General features: G+C 38.7%; 5 protein-coding genes and 1 non-coding gene across 6 annotated transcripts; 5 read left to right on the plus strand and 1 right to left on the minus strand.

Annotated features, from left to right (window-relative positions):
- The first annotated feature begins 9 nt into the window (after positions 1-9).
- Positions 10-3,604, plus strand: LOC111448868 (rho GTPase-activating protein 1-like). The gene is made up of 6 exons (XM_023088647.1): positions 10-759; positions 804-1,268; positions 2,028-2,148; positions 2,258-2,377; positions 2,477-2,707; positions 2,829-3,604. Exons 2-6 carry the CDS (start codon positions 823-825, stop codon positions 3,396-3,398), a joined length of 1,488 nt encoding a protein of 495 aa, XP_022944415.1. The 5' UTR covers positions 10-759; positions 804-822; the 3' UTR covers positions 3,399-3,604.
- Positions 3,605-4,445: 841 nt separating this feature from the next.
- Positions 4,446-5,242, plus strand: LOC111448872 (protein FANTASTIC FOUR 3-like). Its single transcript, XM_023088651.1, has one exon. It carries the CDS (start codon positions 4,590-4,592, stop codon positions 5,097-5,099), a length of 510 nt encoding a protein of 169 aa, XP_022944419.1. The 5' UTR covers positions 4,446-4,589; the 3' UTR covers positions 5,100-5,242.
- An 878-nt stretch (positions 5,243-6,120) lies between these two features.
- On the plus strand, positions 6,121-11,165 carry LOC111448867 (heterogeneous nuclear ribonucleoprotein Q-like). Its single transcript, XM_023088645.1, has 10 exons — positions 6,121-6,277; positions 7,453-7,467; positions 8,065-8,548; positions 8,625-8,741; positions 8,930-9,070; positions 9,241-9,414; positions 9,614-9,821; positions 9,920-10,092; positions 10,507-10,592; positions 10,732-11,165. The coding sequence occupies exons 3-10, from the start codon at positions 8,099-8,101 to the stop codon at positions 10,883-10,885; spliced, it is 1,503 nt and encodes a 500-aa protein (XP_022944413.1). The 5' UTR covers positions 6,121-6,277; positions 7,453-7,467; positions 8,065-8,098; the 3' UTR covers positions 10,886-11,165.
- Positions 11,166-11,553: 388 nt separating this feature from the next.
- On the plus strand, positions 11,554-14,881 carry LOC111449079 (vesicle-associated membrane protein 714-like). Its single transcript, XM_023088929.1, has 4 exons — positions 11,554-12,007; positions 12,502-12,692; positions 13,609-13,772; positions 14,450-14,881. Exons 1-4 carry the CDS (start codon positions 11,791-11,793, stop codon positions 14,538-14,540), a joined length of 663 nt encoding a protein of 220 aa, XP_022944697.1. The 5' UTR covers positions 11,554-11,790; the 3' UTR covers positions 14,541-14,881.
- Positions 14,882-16,434: 1,553 nt separating this feature from the next.
- Positions 16,435-17,586, plus strand: LOC111448660 (probable F-box protein At2g36090). Its single transcript, XM_023088344.1, has one exon. It carries the CDS (start codon positions 16,435-16,437, stop codon positions 17,584-17,586), a length of 1,152 nt encoding a protein of 383 aa, XP_022944112.1.
- A 270-nt stretch (positions 17,587-17,856) lies between these two features.
- On the minus strand, positions 17,857-17,928 carry TRNAQ-CUG. Its single transcript has one exon. It is a non-coding gene; the product is annotated as a tRNA-Gln (tRNA).
- Positions 17,929-18,614: the final 686 nt, after the last annotated feature.

Here is an 18,614-nt window from a genome sequence, read left to right on the forward strand (position 1 = left end):
GGATTTGAACCCTTTTTCTCTAAGAAATTTCTAATGTTTTGGGTACCAAATCACAGCCTGATAGCGACTTTGGTTCATTTTAGTACTCAAAATAACGGTTCAATCATGTGTCATTGTTTTAATTTGTCTGCTTTGTATGACATTTTTTTCATTTAGCAATTTTTTTAAATTAAAAGAAGAACAATAATAGGATTAAATTACGGAAAAATTAAGGGTTAATTAAGGGTGAATTTGATTTTGATTGAACTTACGTTGCATTGAATCATGTAGAAAGTGAAAAGTAATCATATTTAGTATATAAATTATAAATTTATGTTTTCTATGTATTTGTTATATTAAAAAACAGAGTAGATTTGATGAGTTCACATAAATGGATGAGATTTGAAGGAACAAACCCATGATTGTGATGGTGATTATGAATATAATAATGCATTCAAGTTCCCAGAAAATGAGAAAGGAAGTTAATAAAGCGTTGGGAGGTTGCTATTTTTATGAGTAATGAGGGTTAAGGAGGGAGATTATGAATTGGAGAGCGTTTGTTGTTGTGGGAAGGAATGGAAAATGCGGATCCAAAGAAGCAAAAAGGGTTGAAGTTATTTAGAGAAAGCGATTGGAGGAGGGAAACAAGGAGGCGTTTGGTTGAAGTGGCCACAATCAAAAATAGTAATGCTTACTCTCTTCTCCTGCTCCCAACCCCCTCACCCACATTTCTCCATTTCTTCCACGATCATATCAACATAAAACACACCATTTTTGTTCTTCCCTTCTCGAATTCTTCTTAGTTTTTTGGGGTTTCTTTTATGTTCCCAACAATTCAAAGCAATGACTCTGGTTGTTCTTCGTTCCTCTGCCCTTTTTGCTTCATCCCATACAAGGGTTTCTTCTTCTTCTTCTTCTTCTTCTTCTTCTTCCGATCCTCCTAGCGATGGCGATGGATCTCCCCTTGTTGACGTGCATCCTCCAATACCCACTTCGTGTTCTTCTTCCTCTTCTTCTTCTGTGGATGGCAATGGGGAAGGGGAGGTGGTAGGGAAGGATAGGTTAAAGCAAAGGAGAGATCAGCTCTCGTTGTTGGCTTTAGTTGTGACCCTTTTGAGGAAATCTTTGATTGTTTGCAAGAGTGATAGAAGAGAGGTTTGTGCGATGGAGATCGGTTGGCCGACTGATGTGCGACATGTCACGCATGTCACTTTTGATAGATTTAATGGATTCTTGGGTTTGCCTGTTGAGTTTGAACCTGAAGTGCCTCGCAGGGCTCCCAGTGCTAGGTATGTTTTCATTGCTTATGCTCTTTTGTTGCCTTTGGTTATGCCATTCTTGAATTCTGATGTTTCATACTTCTCCTGTTTTCCTGTCTATTTCTCTACCTGAATAGCTATCTCTTTTGTCTGTTGTGAGCCTCTCTTCTTCTTTTCCTTTTAGATTAAGGATTTGTTGAGCAATGTTTCTGTTCCTGGATTTGAGGCATCATGGAAATGGACATTCGTCTAGTTTCTCCATCGGTTGGAGAGGGAACGAAGCATTCTTTATAAGGGTGTGCTAGCGAGGATGCTGAGCCCCAAAGGGGAGGATTGTGAGATCTCACCTTGTTGGAGAAAGGAACGAGTGCCCGCGAGAACGCTGGGTCCGAAGGGGGTGGATTACGAGATCCCATATCGGTTGGAGAGGAGAATAAAACATTTGTTACAAGGGTGTGGAAACCTTTTCGTAGGTGACACGTTTTAAAAGCCTTAAAGAAAAACTCGATAGGAAAATCCTAAAGAGAACAACATCCGCTAGCGGGCTAGCAGTGACTGCTAAGCATGTATTTTTTGGCTCCCCTCACCCCCAAACCCCCTCGGATGCGCCTGGTTAACTTTTTGGCTTCTCTCTCGCATCCCATGCTATTGAGAACTGTCAACCATATCATTCTAAGCTCCTCAAATGACTTCTCCAAATGTAGAGACCTAATCTATTTTGGTTCTCTACATCACCTCTCATGTGATTCCATGATCCTTACTGCATATTTGGTGCTGTTTCTCTTATAGTTCAACTGTGTTCGGTGTTTCAACGGAATCCATGCAACTCTCATACGACTCGAGAGGGAATAGCGTTCCCACAATTCTTATACAGATGCAACACTGCCTGTATGCCCAAGGTGGCTTGCAGGTACATACACCTCTCCCTTTTGTTTACCCACAATGCAGAAGGTTGTTTCAAGTCTTGTTAATTGGTTCGGCCGAGTGTGCGCGTCTGATCCGTCTCGTCACCCCTTTAGGCTGAAGGTATCTTCAGAATCACTGCAGAGAACAGTCAAGAGGAGTATGTACGTGAGCATTTAAACCAAGGAGTAGTACCAGACAACATCGATTTACATTGTTTAGCTGGCCTTATCAAGGTTATCTTAATTTAAGTTAGATTCGACGAGTCCACGAAATATTGAAACTTCGTTATAATCATTGAAATGCTTCTGAAACGAGAAACTCGTAACTCACAGGCGTGGTTCAGAGAACTCCCAGCTGGGATTTTGGATTCTCTGTCGTCGGAGCGGGTCATGGAGTGTCAAACAGAAGAAGAATGTGCTGATCTAATAAGGCATCTACCTCCTAGTGAAGCTTCTTTGCTAGATTGGGCTATCAACCTAATGGCAGATGTTGTCCAGCAGGAACATTTCAACAAGATGAATGCTCGCAACATAGCTATGGTCTTTGCTCCAAATATGACTCAGGTGAAATTCAAATAGCTTGTGTTAGTTGAGTCCACTGTCTCGAGACGAAAACATTCCTGTCGATGTATCATTGGTTGCTCGATCCATCTGACAATGTTTCTCTGGCATTCTTGTCGTGCAGATGGCTGACCCTTTGACTGCATTGATGTATGCTGTTCAAGTAATGAACTTTCTCAGGATGCTTATCTTAAGGACACTGCGAGGAAGGGAAGACTCCGTTCTCGACTCGACTGCTACACATTTAGAGCCACCTGATGAGAGTGGCCACCAGAGTCCTTCACAGCCCTGCCTCAGAAATACTGTCACCATGGTTCAGGCGGCAGAGCAGGCCGAGCCGGAGTTTGTTGCAGAACTGCCTGTTCTTGATGAAGAAGATGCACATTTTTCTGATGGAGATGTTTTTTCATTAAGCCTTGTCAAAAAACTGCTACCTAATGAGTATGGAGCTTTACTGAATGCCTACAAAGACAAAGAAGGTGCTGCAGGCAATGACTTGAAGGCAGAAGTTGTAATCCAAACCGAAAAGAACAGGACTTGTCTGTCAAATGTTTCAAATCTGAAAGACCAGACTAACAAACTAACTAACCAGAACTCTGTATTTCGAGTCTTCGCACCGGTACCGGTACAGAAGCGGCTCAGCAAACTGAGCTGTATAAATTTATCGAGAGAGCGAATTGAAGCATGGCGATAATACGCAAACAGTGAACACAATTTGCTGTGGTATAGATGTTTTTATATGTTTTTTGAATATGCTGACCCGACCCACGAGTTTGCTAATTTCTACGTATGTTTATGCTTCGCTATGGATGGCGTTAGCATAACATAATATCATACACACTGTAGTTTACGTGTATTCTTTTTCTGACTAACGTTGGCATAAGAATTGCCTCAGTTATGTCGGACGTAAATAATAAATTCTAGTTAATAGTTTTATTAATATTTTTCTTTAGGTGATGTACTAATCGAGATGGGATCACAGGAGATCCTAGAGTAGACGTGTTTTAAAACCTTGAGGGGAGTCTAGAAGAGAGAGTCTAAAAAGAACAATATCGGCTAGCAGTGGGCTTGAATAACAGCAGTGGGTTTGAGTTGTTACAAATGGTATCAAAGGCAGACACTGCCAGAATAAAACATTTCTTACAACAGTATGGAAACCTCTCACTAGTAGTGCCGGTGAGGTCGTTGAGCCTCGAAAGAGGATGAGTTTTGAGATCTCAGATTGGTTGGAGAAGAGAATAAAACATTATTTATAAGGATAGGGGGAATGCAAAAAAAAGAACAATATCCACTAGCGGGATTTGAGCCGTCGCGAATCAACCAGATTCAAGCAGTGGGGGAGTGGGTCCAAAAGAGTGCACTGAATTTGATGGGTTTCCCTTGAAATCCTTCTAGAAGGAGACAGGCATAGATTTGATTTCAGAAACCAACATCCGCAGGCCACAACAGCTGAATTCATTCATGAAACGCAAGGACGTGTTAGTTTAAGAGCCATAGCCAATGAAGTGTCCATTGGCACTAGATTTGATAGCCCACCAACCATCTGGGCGTCTCATGTGACCAGTATCCTTTCGAATATTCCTCATTTCATTGTCAACTGCCAAAGCAACACAGCACCAAGCAGAGCAAACAAACATTACCAAAAGAGATCAACTTTGTATGTTTAGCTAACTGCAAGCCTCATGCTAGCGATTATAGCAACATCAAACCGTGTTCTTCAGGGATATGCTAAATTCAAAACTCCAGAGGAAAACATATCTTAAAATCTCCAAAACAATGAGAACCACTCAATCCATGCCTGCCCCTTACAGCCACCCGTCCATCTCCCACTCCAACACACCAAAAAAGAAAGAGAAAAATCGTTCATTTCCTGCAGAGCCAAGCCATGGCTGTCTGTAAGAGCCTCCACCCCATCTTTGAGAACCCATTGCCTGAAAATCAAACCCTTCTCGAGTCACTCACGTCCTCATGGACCCACAACGTTAAGCCTGTGGAGCAGAGTCTGCAACTCTGCACAGAGGGGTTGGGGTCAGAAAGCTCGGATGATGTTGAAAATGAAAATTGGGAAATCAAAGAAGGGAAAGTGGGGATTGGTTGTGTCAAGCATGTTGCATCACGGATGAGTACCAAAGCTTTGCCTCCGCCTTTGTCTTTCATGGGAAGGAGTGGAAAGGGTGGGGTTTGCTTCATGTCGTACAGGGAAGATGGAAGGTTGGTGTTGAAAGAAGTAAGAATTGGGTGTCGGGAATTTGTAGAAGCTCGCAGAGAGGATGGGCGGCTGAAGCTGCAAATTGTTCAACCCAATGAGGAAGATGAAGATGAAGATGAAGAGGCAGAGGAAGATGAAGAACATGATGATGTAGAAGCAGAGACACCCTCGTCCTTTGTTGTGTAAGCTGTTCTGTTCTGTGTCTGGTTTTCAAGAAAAGCAAGTGTAAGAGAACTGTCAAATCTTCTTTCTTCTGTTGTTCTTGGTTACTGGATGATGTTAAGAGCAATACCTCAAACTTGAAGCAGTAAAGGATCTTTGTTCTATGATATACTAAGCAAAACTGTGAGGCTTACGACGATATGTAACAGGCAAAAACGGACAATATCTAGTAACAATGGTCTTATAAATAGTTTTAGAGACAGTCACCAAACGACGAGAGACATTAGTTAGAGTAAGGCTTATGGGTATAGCACTAACATGTGCGAGCTATTAGGCATTTTTTTTTTCAATACCTCGTTGAGGAGGGTAAGAAAAAACGTCAATGGAAATTCGAGACAACCCCCAACATCCACCGCTGCTCCATCGAACCTCTTTCTTCACATAGTCAGGAAGTGGGTTCAAGTGGGTTCGTGAACCATGTGTAGAGAGGGGGCAAGGCTCCCATGGAGAGCCAAACAAACAACAAGCTAGCCTTAATAAGACTGGTCATCCTTATGGTGTTGTGCCACCCTGTTATGGAACAAGGAGTCTACGACACCTAAACAACCGCTAGTGAGACCCTCTCCATAGTAGACACGTTTTAAAATCATGAGGCTAACGACGACATGTAACATGTCAAAGTGGACAATATCAATTAGCGATGTGCTTGGGCTGCTACAAATAGTATCAAAGCCAGAGATACTGGAAGTGTGATAAATGGTATTCAGGCTAGATACTGGAGATGTGCTAGCGAGGACCTCAAAAAAAGGTGAATTGTGAGATTATGCATCCTCCGGGGAGATTGAATGAATATAAAATAAAAAAGGTATTATTAGGTCATAAATTGAATGAAGTAGACGAGGGAGAAAATAAAAGAGGAAATAATTTGTATCTACATTTGATATAATTTAGTATAATTTAATGTTTATTTATGATTATGAAGGGCAAAATTAGTAAATAGATGGCCAATAGAGCCTCAATTCGTAGTTTGAGTTGTGATGGGGTTAATGACCCGTCTTCATTGAAGGAGGAGCCTAGGGTTCGTTCCTCGGCTAAGAACAGGGGGTCCTAATATTTTTCTACGATTCTTCATTTGAAGCTCACAATTTCGGCAGAGTTCTTCTCTAAGTAGTTTCGCTGAGTTTTCGCAGAGAGCGTCTTTGGTACTCTTTTGCTTCTTATATCATCCTTCATGTCTTTCTTCAATCTATCGTTTTCTCCACTCTTGTCATGCGCTACTGTTTTCTTTCTTTCTTTCTTTATTTGTTTTTTCATTTTCCTTTGTGACTCGCGGAATTTTTCTGCGCTTCGTGTTGTTTGAACTCAAAACTTGCACCTTTCTCTTCTATGCCGCGGAATTAATAATACTGCGACGGGTGGAATGTTATTGGAATACTAATCCTAGCAATGTAAAATTTGGGGATACAATTTAAAGGTGAAAGGTTTTATCGAGGGATTCTGAAACTGAGAATCCGTTGTTATAAGAATGCTCCTGCCATGTTCTTAGGAAAAGCGATAGAAAATCATCTTTGGAATTACTGGTGCTTTAGCTTGGATGAGCATCCAACTGTTTAATATCTGAGACTTTGGAAATTTAACCTTTTAAGGGAGAGATATGTGTCAAAAGATAGATTAGAATTTGCGTTACTCCATGAGGTTTGATGTAAAATATGGTATGGCAGTAAGACACTGGTGTACCAAATTGACGTTTGTAGGTTTTGACTATTTTCTCAATTTGGGCAATTGACGATTGTAATATATATAGGCTAAATTGACAACTGACAACTAATCACATCCCTCGTAATATATTTTGGGGCATTTTAACCTTGGCGGGTGTAGACATGATTTTGGCGACGGTCATAAACTCTCATATTGACATGACATGAATAGTAAAAACCAAACTAACATGAAAGCAAGTAAAAAGGGGTTTGGAATGGACATGCGGCCATAGGCAACACGCCTTGGACAAGCATGGCTAGGACATCTGACACGCGGCCACAAGGAGCACGCCTTGGACAAGCATAATCATGAGGTGTTCTATCCCTTTAAATGCCGAGAATCAACTGGTAGGGGAATTACTATTGTGAATACATGCCTCCGCTTGTTTTCACTGGAAAACTTGAGGGTTGGTTCATTTGAAATGATTACTGATTTTAGATGCATGCTTCTTTTCCTTTTGTTTCCTAGCTTTTTACCAACTCAACGTACTCAGTTTATGCGTTGCTTATGAGATAAAGCTGAATGAGGAGTCTTTGTATATGATGTTATTCACTGATTATTACGACGGTCAGGACGATGATGCCCACATCTGATTGCAGTTCCTTTGTTCTTTTTGCAGGGTTTACACAGATTGGTATGTTGTTTGGAACTGCTATATGTTTTTGTGAGATGGACAAAATTGATTCTCCATTTGTAGCAGCAGTCTCATTCCTTTTTTGTCTAAACCTTTTATATCAAAATGGTTCCATTGGATCTCATATGCTACTTTGCGTGGCATTGTTATATCCTTGCATTAAAGTAAAACATTCAATTGTCTCCATAATTTATTCTGCTGTCATTAACATTAGTTTCGTGAGATAGTCAGAAAATGATACCCCTTGAAAAAAGATGTAGAAAGCTAATTTGTCAAAAAGATTTTTTTTTGGTATGGCAATCATTCTGATTTCTAGACGTTCATATCTTTATGTTGTTTTGCACCACCTCCGTGATTCTCATTGCAGTCACTGAGAGACTCGTTAATCGGTCTCTTTTATGCTACTTGTGTTATAAACGTTACCCCTCTAGAAAAAAATTCTTTCACATTTCAATCCCCTCGAGTCTATTCTCATGACAACTTTTCATTTCAGCTTCATATTTTTCTTCTCCATTTGGCCTTTCTGTTTGTTTCCTCCTCTCAGTAATTTTTTATGTCTCCCCATGAATTCTTCTGGCCTCTGTGTCTTCTTCACAGTTACCTTGCAAGCTTGTTTAATTAGACAAATAAGATGCCAAGTGGAAAAGGAAATGCTTCATCTATTGCTAGACCAGTTGAACCTGAGAAGCAAAATGAATCCGAAAAGCCAGTTGACTCTGATGAGAGGGTAGATCTTGATGTTGATAATGATCCTGAGGAGGTAATGGAAGAAGATGTCGAGTATGAAGAAGTAGAGGAGGAGGAAGAGGTGGAAGAAATAGAAGTTGAAGAAGAGGAGGAAGAGGAGGAGGAAGAGGAGGGTGAGGAAGAAGATGTTGAAGAAGTGGAGGATGATGGGAATAATGACAATAGAATTAATGGCCAAAATGAAATTGATAATGATGAGGATGAAAAGAAAAAACATGCCGAGCTTCTTGCCCTACCTCCTCATGGTTCTGAAGTATATGTTGGTGGTATTCCTCACGATTCTTCTGAAGAAGATTTAAGGCAATTTTGTGAACCCATAGGAGAAGTTACAGAGGTAAGCTCGGTCATGTTTATTCCATTTCCAGATAATGGGCTTTTCACAAGGACTTATAGCATTGTGCTTCAAGCAGGTTCGCGTTATGAGAAGTAAAGAATCAAATGAGAATAAGGGCTTTGCATTTGTTACCTACAGAAGCGTAGAGTTGGCTTCTAAAGCAATTGATGAGCTGAATAACACCGAATTCAAGGTTTACTTTTTACATCTGTTCATAGTTTGCATGTCAATAAGTTGATACATTAAGTGCAAAGTTGGAAGCTAATGTTTAAAATTTGTATATCCTTTGAATTTTTTTAGAATCTTCCATGCCTTGTCTTCCCATTATCCTTTTTCAGTATTTTTATCTTCTGTTTCTCTGTGCTTATGCATGTGACATAGGGAAAGAAGATAAAATGTTCATCATCTCAAGCAAAGCATCGTTTGTTCATTGGTAATGTCCCCAGGAGCTGGGGCGAGGAAGATCTTAAGAAGGTTGTGAAAGACATTGGACCTGGAGTTACGGCTGTGGAACTAGTAAAGGTTAACATGGCAGAATTTTTCATGTTGGATCTTACTTTGCTACATCTGTGTTATGATGTCTTTTTGTTCCATAATTATTGTACTTTTCTCTTTCCAAAGAATTTATAAGTTTGTGCTCGTAACCTGGTGCTACTTTCTTTGATTTGATTTTACCCAATTTTTGGTTGCAGGATATGAAGAATACTAGCAATAACAGGGGTTTTGCTTTTGTTGACTACTATAATCATGCATGTGCTGAGTACTCACGGCAGAAGATGATGAATCCAACATTTAAGCTAGATGATAATGCTCCAACTGTTAGCTGGGCAGACCCTAAAAATGCTGATTCATCTGCTGCTTCACAGGTCTTTGTATCCATGGCCTTTCCGATAAACATAATGACTATTCCTTTGCACCTTTTAGTCGGTTTTTGTATCCATGGCCTTAGTTTATTATCAACTGAAGTCAGGACATGTTAAGTCTTGTTATTCGACTTATCTTTGAGTGATCTGTTTCCATAATAGTTTTTTTTTTTTCTTTTCCCATCTTTTTTGGTCAACACAGGTGAAGGCAGTTTATGTGAAGAATTTGCCAAAGAATGTAACACAGGAGCAGTTAAAAAGGCTATTTGATCATCATGGGAAAATTACAAAAGTGGTTTTGCCTCCTGCAAAAGCTGGACAAGAGAAGAATAGAATTGGTTTTGTACATTTTTCGGAGAGATCCAGTGCTATGAAGGCTTTAAAAAATACTGAAAAATATGAATTGGATGGTGATAATTTATCTAGAAGCTCTTCTGAAGTTTTTCATTTTACCCACCACCAAAGTGAGGCTGGTCTTTGATATCCATTTTTTATGCTTATATATTAGGTCAACTTTTGGAATGTTCTCTTGCAAAGCCACAAGCAGATCAGAAGTCTGGAGGATCAAATAGCCAAAAGTCTGGATTGCTTCCCAACTATCCACCTCGTGTTGGATATGGCTTTGTTGGGGGGCCTTATGGTGCTGTAAATGCAGGATATGGTGCTTCTGGTTTTGGTCAGGTAAAGTATTTGTGCATTTGTTTAACTTGGTATTCTCTTGTCTTGATAAGATTAACCTAACCATCTCATTTTATTCCCTTCGTCTTGAGAAGTGGCTAATTGGCTTAGAGTATAGTTATAATTGAAACTCAGAAGAATTCATTGGGAGGAACCATTTGCTGATCGATGGGATTTAGAGAGATTATTTCTCTTCTTTTAAGAAATTTGGGGAAAATACCTCAATCCATAATTATGCATGTGTATCTTTTCTTCTGTTTCAGTACAATGACCATTAATGGACACCTTGATAACTTATCTAAAATTAGTCTGACTGTGCTGTTGCATTTGCTTTTTTGCCTTGGACGTATGATTTAAAGTACACCCTTCTTTAAACTAAGAAAAGAAAAATCTGATTGAAATGCATTTGAGCTGCAGCCGTTGATATATGGAAGAGGACCAACTCCTGCTGGTATGGCAATGATGCCGATGTTGCTTCCTGATGGACGGATTGGCTATGTCTTGTAAGCTCATACATCTCACTCCTACCTTTATTATTAGTTGGAAAATGCAAATCCATGTTGAACTAAATTGCTGCATCTCATACTTTAGCTTCTGCGCTGATGGCTCATCAAAAGCTCTCCCTCCTATATCCTTTTGCAGGCAACAACCAGGATCACAGATGCTAACCCCTCCACCACATCCAAGAAGTGGCGGCAATGGTGGCGGAAGTGGCAGTAAGAATGGCGGCAGTTCTAGCAGGGGGAGGCATACACATGACAACAGTAGCCATGGTCGCAGGTATCGCCCATATTAGTTCTTGCAGTGAACGTTGTGCCCGTGAACGAACACGAAAGGTTTCTGCTAGAGGTTGCCTCTCCCTCCGCCTAACATCGTGATCATAGAGTCTTCCTACCTAATTTATGGGCTGCTTTGTAATGTGGTGGTTAGTTTTTTTTCATTTTTAATCAACGTTACCTAGGAGGTTACAGTTCAAATTAATTAATGTGTTTTGCCCTCGGTTTTGTTCAAATTCAGCTGTGGTAAAAATGGTCTTGAATACGTTACCCCATTGGTATGATTTTAATTGCATTCCTCAAATCCAAATCATTTCTTAAATTAATTTTGATCAACTGTTATAACATTATCAAGTACGTAGCTACCTAATAATAAAGCCTAAATTTAACAGAAAAAATCTATCAAAATTATGATAAATACCTCATTTCGCCTCACTTTAAAGATTGTAGAACTCTATTATTATTATTTTTTTTAAATCCCTCAATTGTTTATATATTAATTTAAAATTAGGTTAAGTTTTCAATTATTGTACATATAAACTATTAGTAATTTAATTAATTTTTTTTCTTAATTAAATTAATTTTATATAGTTTAGGATGGTTTGTGCACTTCAAAAAATAAATTAATAATAAATAAATAAAAAAATCCATTTTTGGATCGTGATTCACGTTAGTATAACGCAGTACGAAGTTTTGGTGCCTCTGTAGGTACCTTTATCTAGAATGCCCGAACAACTACGCAGTGGACTCGCCGTGCAACCAAGCCGATCAATCCCCGACTCTCGCCCTCAGCGGAATCAAAAAACTCTCTTCCTTTTTCGACAATTGAGACGGGAGAGAGGATTTCTTCCTTGATCGAGGTCTTGAACAATTTTGAATCTTCCGGGCGTTGGATGAAAGCAGGAGGTTCCGTGAGCTGAACAAAATGGCTATCCTGTATGCGGTGGTGGCAAGAGGTACGGTGATTTTGGCGGAGTTCAGTGCTGTCACCGGCAATACTGGCGCTGTCGCGCGGCGGATCCTCGAGAAGCTGCCGAATGAAGCGGACTCTAGGCTCTGCTTCTCTCAGGAACGCTACATCTTTCACATTCTGAGATCTGATGGCCTGACCTTCCTCTGTATGGCCAACGACTCATTCGGCAGTAAGTGTTTTCTCCTTGTTATTTTATCGATTTCTGCCTTCGCGCCTCCTGTTTTCTACTACGTGTAAAACGATGTTGAGAATTGAGTTAAGGTTTTCGATTTGGTGTCCGAGGCTGATAGATGGTGTTGGTGTCTGAGGCATATCGGTGGGCTTCCAACTCACAGTGATATAGCAAATCACACCACTAGCTTTAGCTGTAGAAAGTGGAATACTTAGCTTAATTAATTGCCATCACCTTCAATTAACTAATAGCAGATTCTAAATTATGAAAGAAGGGGGGAAGTTATTGGTTTCTTAATTTTGGGAACTTACTATGTATGGGATTGTCAGACTATCAAGAGCGCAGGATTTTTCCTTTTCTTAAGCTTCTCGATTCACGTTATATTGATTTCGATATCCAACTTTTTGTTGTTTGTTAGATCCTCATTTGAGGTTTAAAGATCATTGGTCTATAACTTTTTTGGTTTTGAAGTTCTTGGTTTATCGTTCCAGGGAGGATTCCTTTTTCTTATTTGGAGGATATCCATATGAGGTTCATGAAAAATTATGGTCGAGTGGCCCAATATGCCCCTGCATATGCAATGAATGATGAATTTTCAAGAGTCCTACATCAACAAATGGAATTTTTTTCTAGCAATCTTAGTGCTGATACCCTCAACCGTGTTAGAGGTGAAGTAAATGAGGTAAGTTTATTGAACATCCCATTAGTTCTTCTAGTGGACGGAGTCTTAGTCTTTATCTTGTACAATTCTACTAATCCAGCATACTTCATCTTCTGGTAGAAGTTAAAATAGCTCAATTGCTAGAGAGCATAAAATGTAAGACGCATATTGTTTTTCCCACTAATTTAAGCAACTACTTTAAGGGGATGCTTAAAGGCATTCATCAAACAAAGATTTGTCCGCTCCTCGTCCTACTTGATTAAATATCTCGTCTTCTTGCCTGATGTTTCCGAACATATGATCAAGGGCTGGTTGGTGCATCTTTTTCTTTCTAAAGAACTTTGTAGACATTAATCATTTTTATGCGTTGTTATTCGTTCACTTCTTGTTTATTCTAAATTTGTGGTGCTAAAGTTCTTATTAAAAAAAGGTTGTAGTGCTAATGTAATATGATTGTTCTTATTAAAAAAGTTGTAGGAAATACAAATACTTACCATATCATTCCTGTGTTCTCCTTTTGCTATAATACTGAATTTTGTACTTCAATTTTTGGTTCCTATCATAATGGTAGCATCACTTTTTCTGGTGGTACTTTTCTTTTTCGCCCCTAAAATATTATGTTGGAACCTTTCATTAGTAAGCAAAGAATTCAATAACTAATGGAGAAGATAATATCTTCCCCCTCCCCAGTGAAGCTTTCTAAAAGCTCTTAAATTGAAGGAGAATAGTACTAAAGGGGTTTATACAAACACGACCTGACGATCATCTTTTCCGCTACAATTAATTGTCGAGTGTCCAGGAATTGGCAGATTTCATTTCCAGGCTTCCATTACATTTTGTTCTGTATCTGTGTATACTTTCCCTCATTGTACCTTGCCTTTTTTACCATGTCTGCCTGCTTCTTTCATGTACTGAAAAACTAAAATGTGGTTCGCAGATACGGACAATTATGGTGGACAACATTGAAAAAATACTGGAGAGAGGTGATCGTATTGAACTTCTTGTTGATAAAACTGCAACAATGCAAGATGGTGCATTTCATTTCAAGAAACAATCCAAGCGACTTCGTCGAGCTCTTTGGATGAAAAATGCCAAACTTCTGTGAGTAATTAGCAGCTGTTTGGATTTCATTTTAATTTTTTAAATCACTCAGAGAATCATTCTGAAAATCTAAAAAATGGTTCGAAAGGATATCATGTATTTTTGTGCTGAAAGCTGTTTTCAGAATCCTTTTGTCCAACATCGTCTTCAAATAGCTAATATTTCTGTTTAGAAACAGAAATTTATTTTCAACCATTACTTCCAAGGAGCCCATCGAGTTCATAGCATGACACTAGTAACTGGGATCTTAAAGAAAAACGATAGTCACGAGAACATACCGTTTTCAGCTTAGATAATGGTGACTAAGAAGAAAATGGTGATTGAACACCAAAGCAAATTCTTATGTTGCTTACTTGAGATATTGAAGAATAATCAGTTTTTGGTTTCACGATTAAAATAAACCTGATGATGTTATGAGTATCTTAGCAGGAACATATAGTTAGTTTGCTTTTCTGTCATCCCACGTCGGTTGGGGAGGAGAACGAAGCATTCTTTATAAGGGTGTGGAAACCTCTCTGTAGCAGATGCGTTTTAAAAACCTTGAGGGGAATTCCGAAAGGAAAGCTCAAAGAGGACAATATTTGCTAGCGGTAGGCTTGGGCTTAGGCTTAGGCTGTTACATGTACACTTTCAAACACGTAGGCATGATATAGAATCTTATATTTCCATGTTTACAGAGCCCTGATGACATGCTTGATCGTAGTATTGCTGTATGCAATAGTTGCTGCTTTCTGTGGGGGAATTACCCTATCTTCTTGCAGATCTTGAATTCCCCAACGGGTATGCCATGATGAAAGATTTGAAGCTCATTTGCGGGACTTTCAAATTGGAGGATGGATTCAGCGGCGTTGCTCTATAGAACCATAACATATAATACCATGTTCATAAAGCTTTGAACTTTCTAGGTTTGTCCCTGTAAATTCTTCTCCTGTGGTTGCAGTATGTTTGTAGCTGCTGCTATTGCTCTTGGAAAGCTTGTGGAGTTCATACTTCTGCTTCTCATTATTTTCTTTTTGTTTTGTAAATTGCTTAATATTTAGCGTTGCAATGTGTTATTATTTGAATTGAAGATCTTGGTTTTTCAATGAATTCTTGCTTTCATTCTGCAACATTACTTTGCATGTGTTCTTCCATGGCTGCTGGAGTTCCGTGAATGGTGAAATTAGTATCTTTTTTTTTTCTCAGTTCTCAACTTGATTTGTCATATGCACTTGAAAAATATTAGTTTAGGATATTTCTTTAATTTTTCATCCAATTTGTTTATTCTTATTTTCCTACTTTCAAAATATTTATTTTTAATTATTTTATCTTAATATTTGCTTTACTTCTTTTTTTTTTTTTAAATTTAGTAATTGTTTGATCTAAGATTTAGATTTTAATTATGATTGGAAAAATAGATCGAAAATATAAGTGGAAGTACGTGAGATTCTACGTCAGTTGAAGAAGGGAACGAAGTATTCTGTATAAGAGTGAAAACTGGTTGGAGAAGGGAATATTCTGTATAAGAGTGAAAACTGGTTGGAGAAGGGAACGAAGCATTTTGTATAAGAGTGAAAATTACCACCGATCGAAAGTAGTAGGTTAAGAAAAAAAGAAAATAATAATATAATATAAAATGAAATTTAGAAGTCTAATTTTTGAAAGCTGAGATAATATAAATAATTTGGAGTTAGTTAAGGAAAAAGGAAAATATTAATATAATGCAAAATGGAAATGAGAAGTCTAATTTTTGAAAGGTTAGATAATATAAAGAAATGGGAGTTGGAAGAAACGGCCAAAATTGATGGTTTAAAGAAGAAAAGTTGAGATTTAGTTAGAAATTAAGTGAAAATCAGTCTTTAATCTTTTCATAATCTTCACTTTACTTCACAATTAGTTTAAACATACTTTTATTCACTTCCTTTAGTAGCTTTGGTTCCCATATTTTCTAATTTAAATCCACATACTCCTATTTAATACTTCAATAAAATAATAATTATAATAATAAATAATATAATTTTAAAACTATTAAAAATAAACTAATTTATTGTTTTAGGAAAAAAAAAAAAAAGGGCGTCTGCATGAACGACCAGCGGATGGCGACGGTGCCGACCACGACTTCCAATTCAACGACGTCGTTTCAATTGATGGGAATGGGAGGGAGCCGCGTTCATCTTCTACGTTCAGGGTCAGGTCAAGGAAGGCACGTGTTTTGCATGCGCCACGGTCATAATTTCTTCAATGTGCTAATCAATTTCTTTTTTTTGTTTAATTTTATTTATTACGGATATTATCCTTGCATATAAAAATTAAGTTAAATAGTAAAATCTAGAATTTTTAATTACATTAAAGGCGTAAACTCAAAAAAGGGAAATATTGCTTTAATACTAGATTTGACCCGTTATCTAACTAATACTCTCTTAATTGCATATTTAATTTATAATATAGTTTAATGATATGTGACATAAATTTATAGGTTGATATTCATGAAATTAGAAGGTCGGATATTTTAAGGAACGGATAAGAATGGATATTTTTATTTTATCTTATGAAATTATTTATGAATATTCCAAAAAGGGTAAAATAAATATCTCAAAAGAATCCCCTGAAGAAACACGGTCTTGCTTTCCTTCCCCCACATGTATTTTTTTTTCTTTTCGATTTGATCCAAAAGTTCTGCGAAATGCCAATTCAACCCCAGAATTTGACTGTTTCTTTAGTCCTATATAAAACCTCTCAATCCTTCTCTCCATTCTACAACGCTTTGATCAAAATCATGCCTCCTCCTTATTCCTCTCATCATCCTCCCTCCGCCGCTGACGACGACGGCGACGCCATAGTCGCTCTCCACTCCGACATCCTTCAGACTCATATTCTCACCCGTCTTGATGGCGCGGCTCTGACCTCTGCCGCCTCCGCGTCTTCCCGCTTCCGCCGCCTCTCCCGCGAGGACCTGCTCTGGCGCCGGGTTTGCTCAACCTCCTGGCCGTCAACTACTCATCCGCGAGTCCAGCAGGCCATTTCCGCCTTCCCTTCCGAACACCGATCCTTCTTCTCTGACGTTTTTCCGGTGCTCGATTGCCGATCGCTACGGTGTGACCTGAACCGTTCCTCTTCCTCCTCCACCTCTGAATTGATCTCTGCCGTCGACATTCATTACAAGGACAAACTCCTGTTCTCGAAAGTTGACTCAATCGAGACGAAGACGAATTGGTTCCTCGGCTCTCCATTTCGTGTTGACCTAATCGACCCGAAGGATTCGATTCCGTCGCCAATTAGACGCACGGAGAAATACGAAGATTGGCTAGGGCATCTAGAGGAGAATCTAACAGTGAGTTGGATAGTAATCGATCCGATTAAGAATCGAGCGGCGAACGTCTCGAGTAGGCAGGCAGTGAAAGCGCGATGGCAGTGGTTGTCCGGCGACATAGAGGTGGAATACACGACGGTGATGGGCGGCGACGGGAGGATAGGGTCGGCAGAGGAGATGGTGGAATGTGCGGTGGTGGTGAGTTGCGGGGAGAAGGAGGAGGAGGAGGGGATGGAGATGAGCGTAAGGGAGGTGAGTATGCGGATGTTGGACATGGAAGGGAAGCATTTGAAGGGGAAGGAGAGTATGGAGATTTTGGGGGAAGCCATGGAAAGGGGGAAGAGAATAAGGGGGAAGAAATGGGAAGGGAAATTGAGGTTCAGAGAATACGAAGAGCGGAGGAGGTTGAGGAAGGCCAGAAAGGAGAGGACTGAGAATGCTTTGGATATGCTCTGTATTTTTACTGGAATCGCCATTCTCTTCTCTTTCTGCTCTTTCTTCCTCTTCCTCTTCCTCTCCACGTAGATATTTCCCTTAATTATTTCACATTTTCACAATTTAATGTGTAATTATTTCATGAAATACAGGAAATAATTCTTATCTTATATTTATAAATTATGAATATTTGGAGCCGGTGCCTATTGACGTCAATACAGTGGGCTTCGACAATACCAACAAGTAGGCTTCGGCCCATCAAAAAACCCAATTAAATTAAAAAAAAAAAAGAAGAGGTCCCACCGAAATACCAACAAGTGGGCTTCGGCCCACCGAAAAACCCAATTAAATTAAAAGAGGAGGTCCCACCGAGATTTGAACTCGGGTTACTGGATTCAGAGTCCAATGTCCTAACCACTAGACCATAGGACCATTTGTGTTTTCCAACAACATAAAACTATAAATTAGGGTCTTTTTGCACTAATTAAATTGTATAACCACAAGTGAGGGTTTCAAATATGTTGTTTCTTTTTATATTCTTAAAACTTATATTGTATTCATTGTCCCATCAAATTGATGAATACAAGATTCAACCCACATGTATTATGATATGAGAATAGAATTGAGAAGAAATATGTCTAATTTTGGAAAATAATGATTTTTGAATTAAAGATACACGAGTACTTAAGAAAAAAATGCAATATTCTAGAAGGTAAATACACCGTGATTATATAGTAAATAGATGGTTGAATATTAAGATTATTAAGATAAGTAGTCCCACGTAAACTAATACTATTATGAAAGGAATAAAGTTTGTAGTTTGTAAAGTTGAGTAGGGAAATAGGGTCGAAGGGAGAGGTTTAAAAGGTAAGCGTAACATTATGAGTCTTAAATGTTGATTGTATCTAAAAGTCACCACCAACTTCCTTTTGTACCCTTTTACCCCATATTTTGTCTTTCCTTACTGCCTTCCTAAGAATATCTGTCTATCAAATTTCCTTTCATTGTTTCTCTACTTTTCAACTCAAAATCTCGGGGGCACAAGCTTAACTTTTGAATACAAAAAAAAAAAAAAAAAAAAAAAAAAAAAAAAAAAAAAAAAAAAAAAAAAAAAAAAA

Source organism: Cucurbita moschata, unplaced genomic scaffold, assembly GCF_002738365.1.
Source record: "Cucurbita moschata cultivar Rifu unplaced genomic scaffold, Cmos_1.0 Cmo_Scf00010, whole genome shotgun sequence".
NCBI classification, from domain to species: Eukaryota; Viridiplantae; Streptophyta; class Magnoliopsida; order Cucurbitales; family Cucurbitaceae; genus Cucurbita; species Cucurbita moschata.

Excerpts from the sequence above, each read along its gene's own strand:
- LOC111448868 (XM_023088647.1), top strand. The coding sequence starts at position 823 with ATGACTCTGGTTGTTCTTCGTTCCTCTGCCCTTTTTGCTTCATCCCAT. Across the intron at positions 2,378-2,476 it reads GTTTAGCTGGCCTTATCAAG|GCGTGGTTCAGAGAACTCCC; the intron begins GTTATCTTAATT and ends CGTAACTCACAG. Across the intron at positions 2,708-2,828 it reads TTGCTCCAAATATGACTCAG|ATGGCTGACCCTTTGACTGC; the intron begins GTGAAATTCAAA and ends CTTGTCGTGCAG.
- LOC111448872 (XM_023088651.1), top strand. The coding sequence starts at position 4,590 with ATGGCTGTCTGTAAGAGCCTCCACCCCATCTTTGAGAACCCATTGCCT.
- LOC111448867 (XM_023088645.1), top strand. The coding sequence starts at position 8,099 with ATGCCAAGTGGAAAAGGAAATGCTTCATCTATTGCTAGACCAGTTGAA. Across the intron at positions 9,071-9,240 it reads CGGCTGTGGAACTAGTAAAG|GATATGAAGAATACTAGCAA; the intron begins GTTAACATGGCA and ends TTTTGGTTGCAG. Across the intron at positions 10,593-10,731 it reads GGACGGATTGGCTATGTCTT|GCAACAACCAGGATCACAGA; the intron begins GTAAGCTCATAC and ends ATCCTTTTGCAG.
- LOC111449079 (XM_023088929.1), top strand. The coding sequence starts at position 11,791 with ATGGCTATCCTGTATGCGGTGGTGGCAAGAGGTACGGTGATTTTGGCG. Across the intron at positions 12,008-12,501 it reads GGCCAACGACTCATTCGGCA|GGAGGATTCCTTTTTCTTAT; the intron begins GTAAGTGTTTTC and ends TTATCGTTCCAG. Across the intron at positions 12,693-13,608 it reads TTAGAGGTGAAGTAAATGAG|ATACGGACAATTATGGTGGA; the intron begins GTAAGTTTATTG and ends TGTGGTTCGCAG.
- LOC111448660 (XM_023088344.1), top strand. The coding sequence starts at position 16,435 with ATGCCAATTCAACCCCAGAATTTGACTGTTTCTTTAGTCCTATATAAA.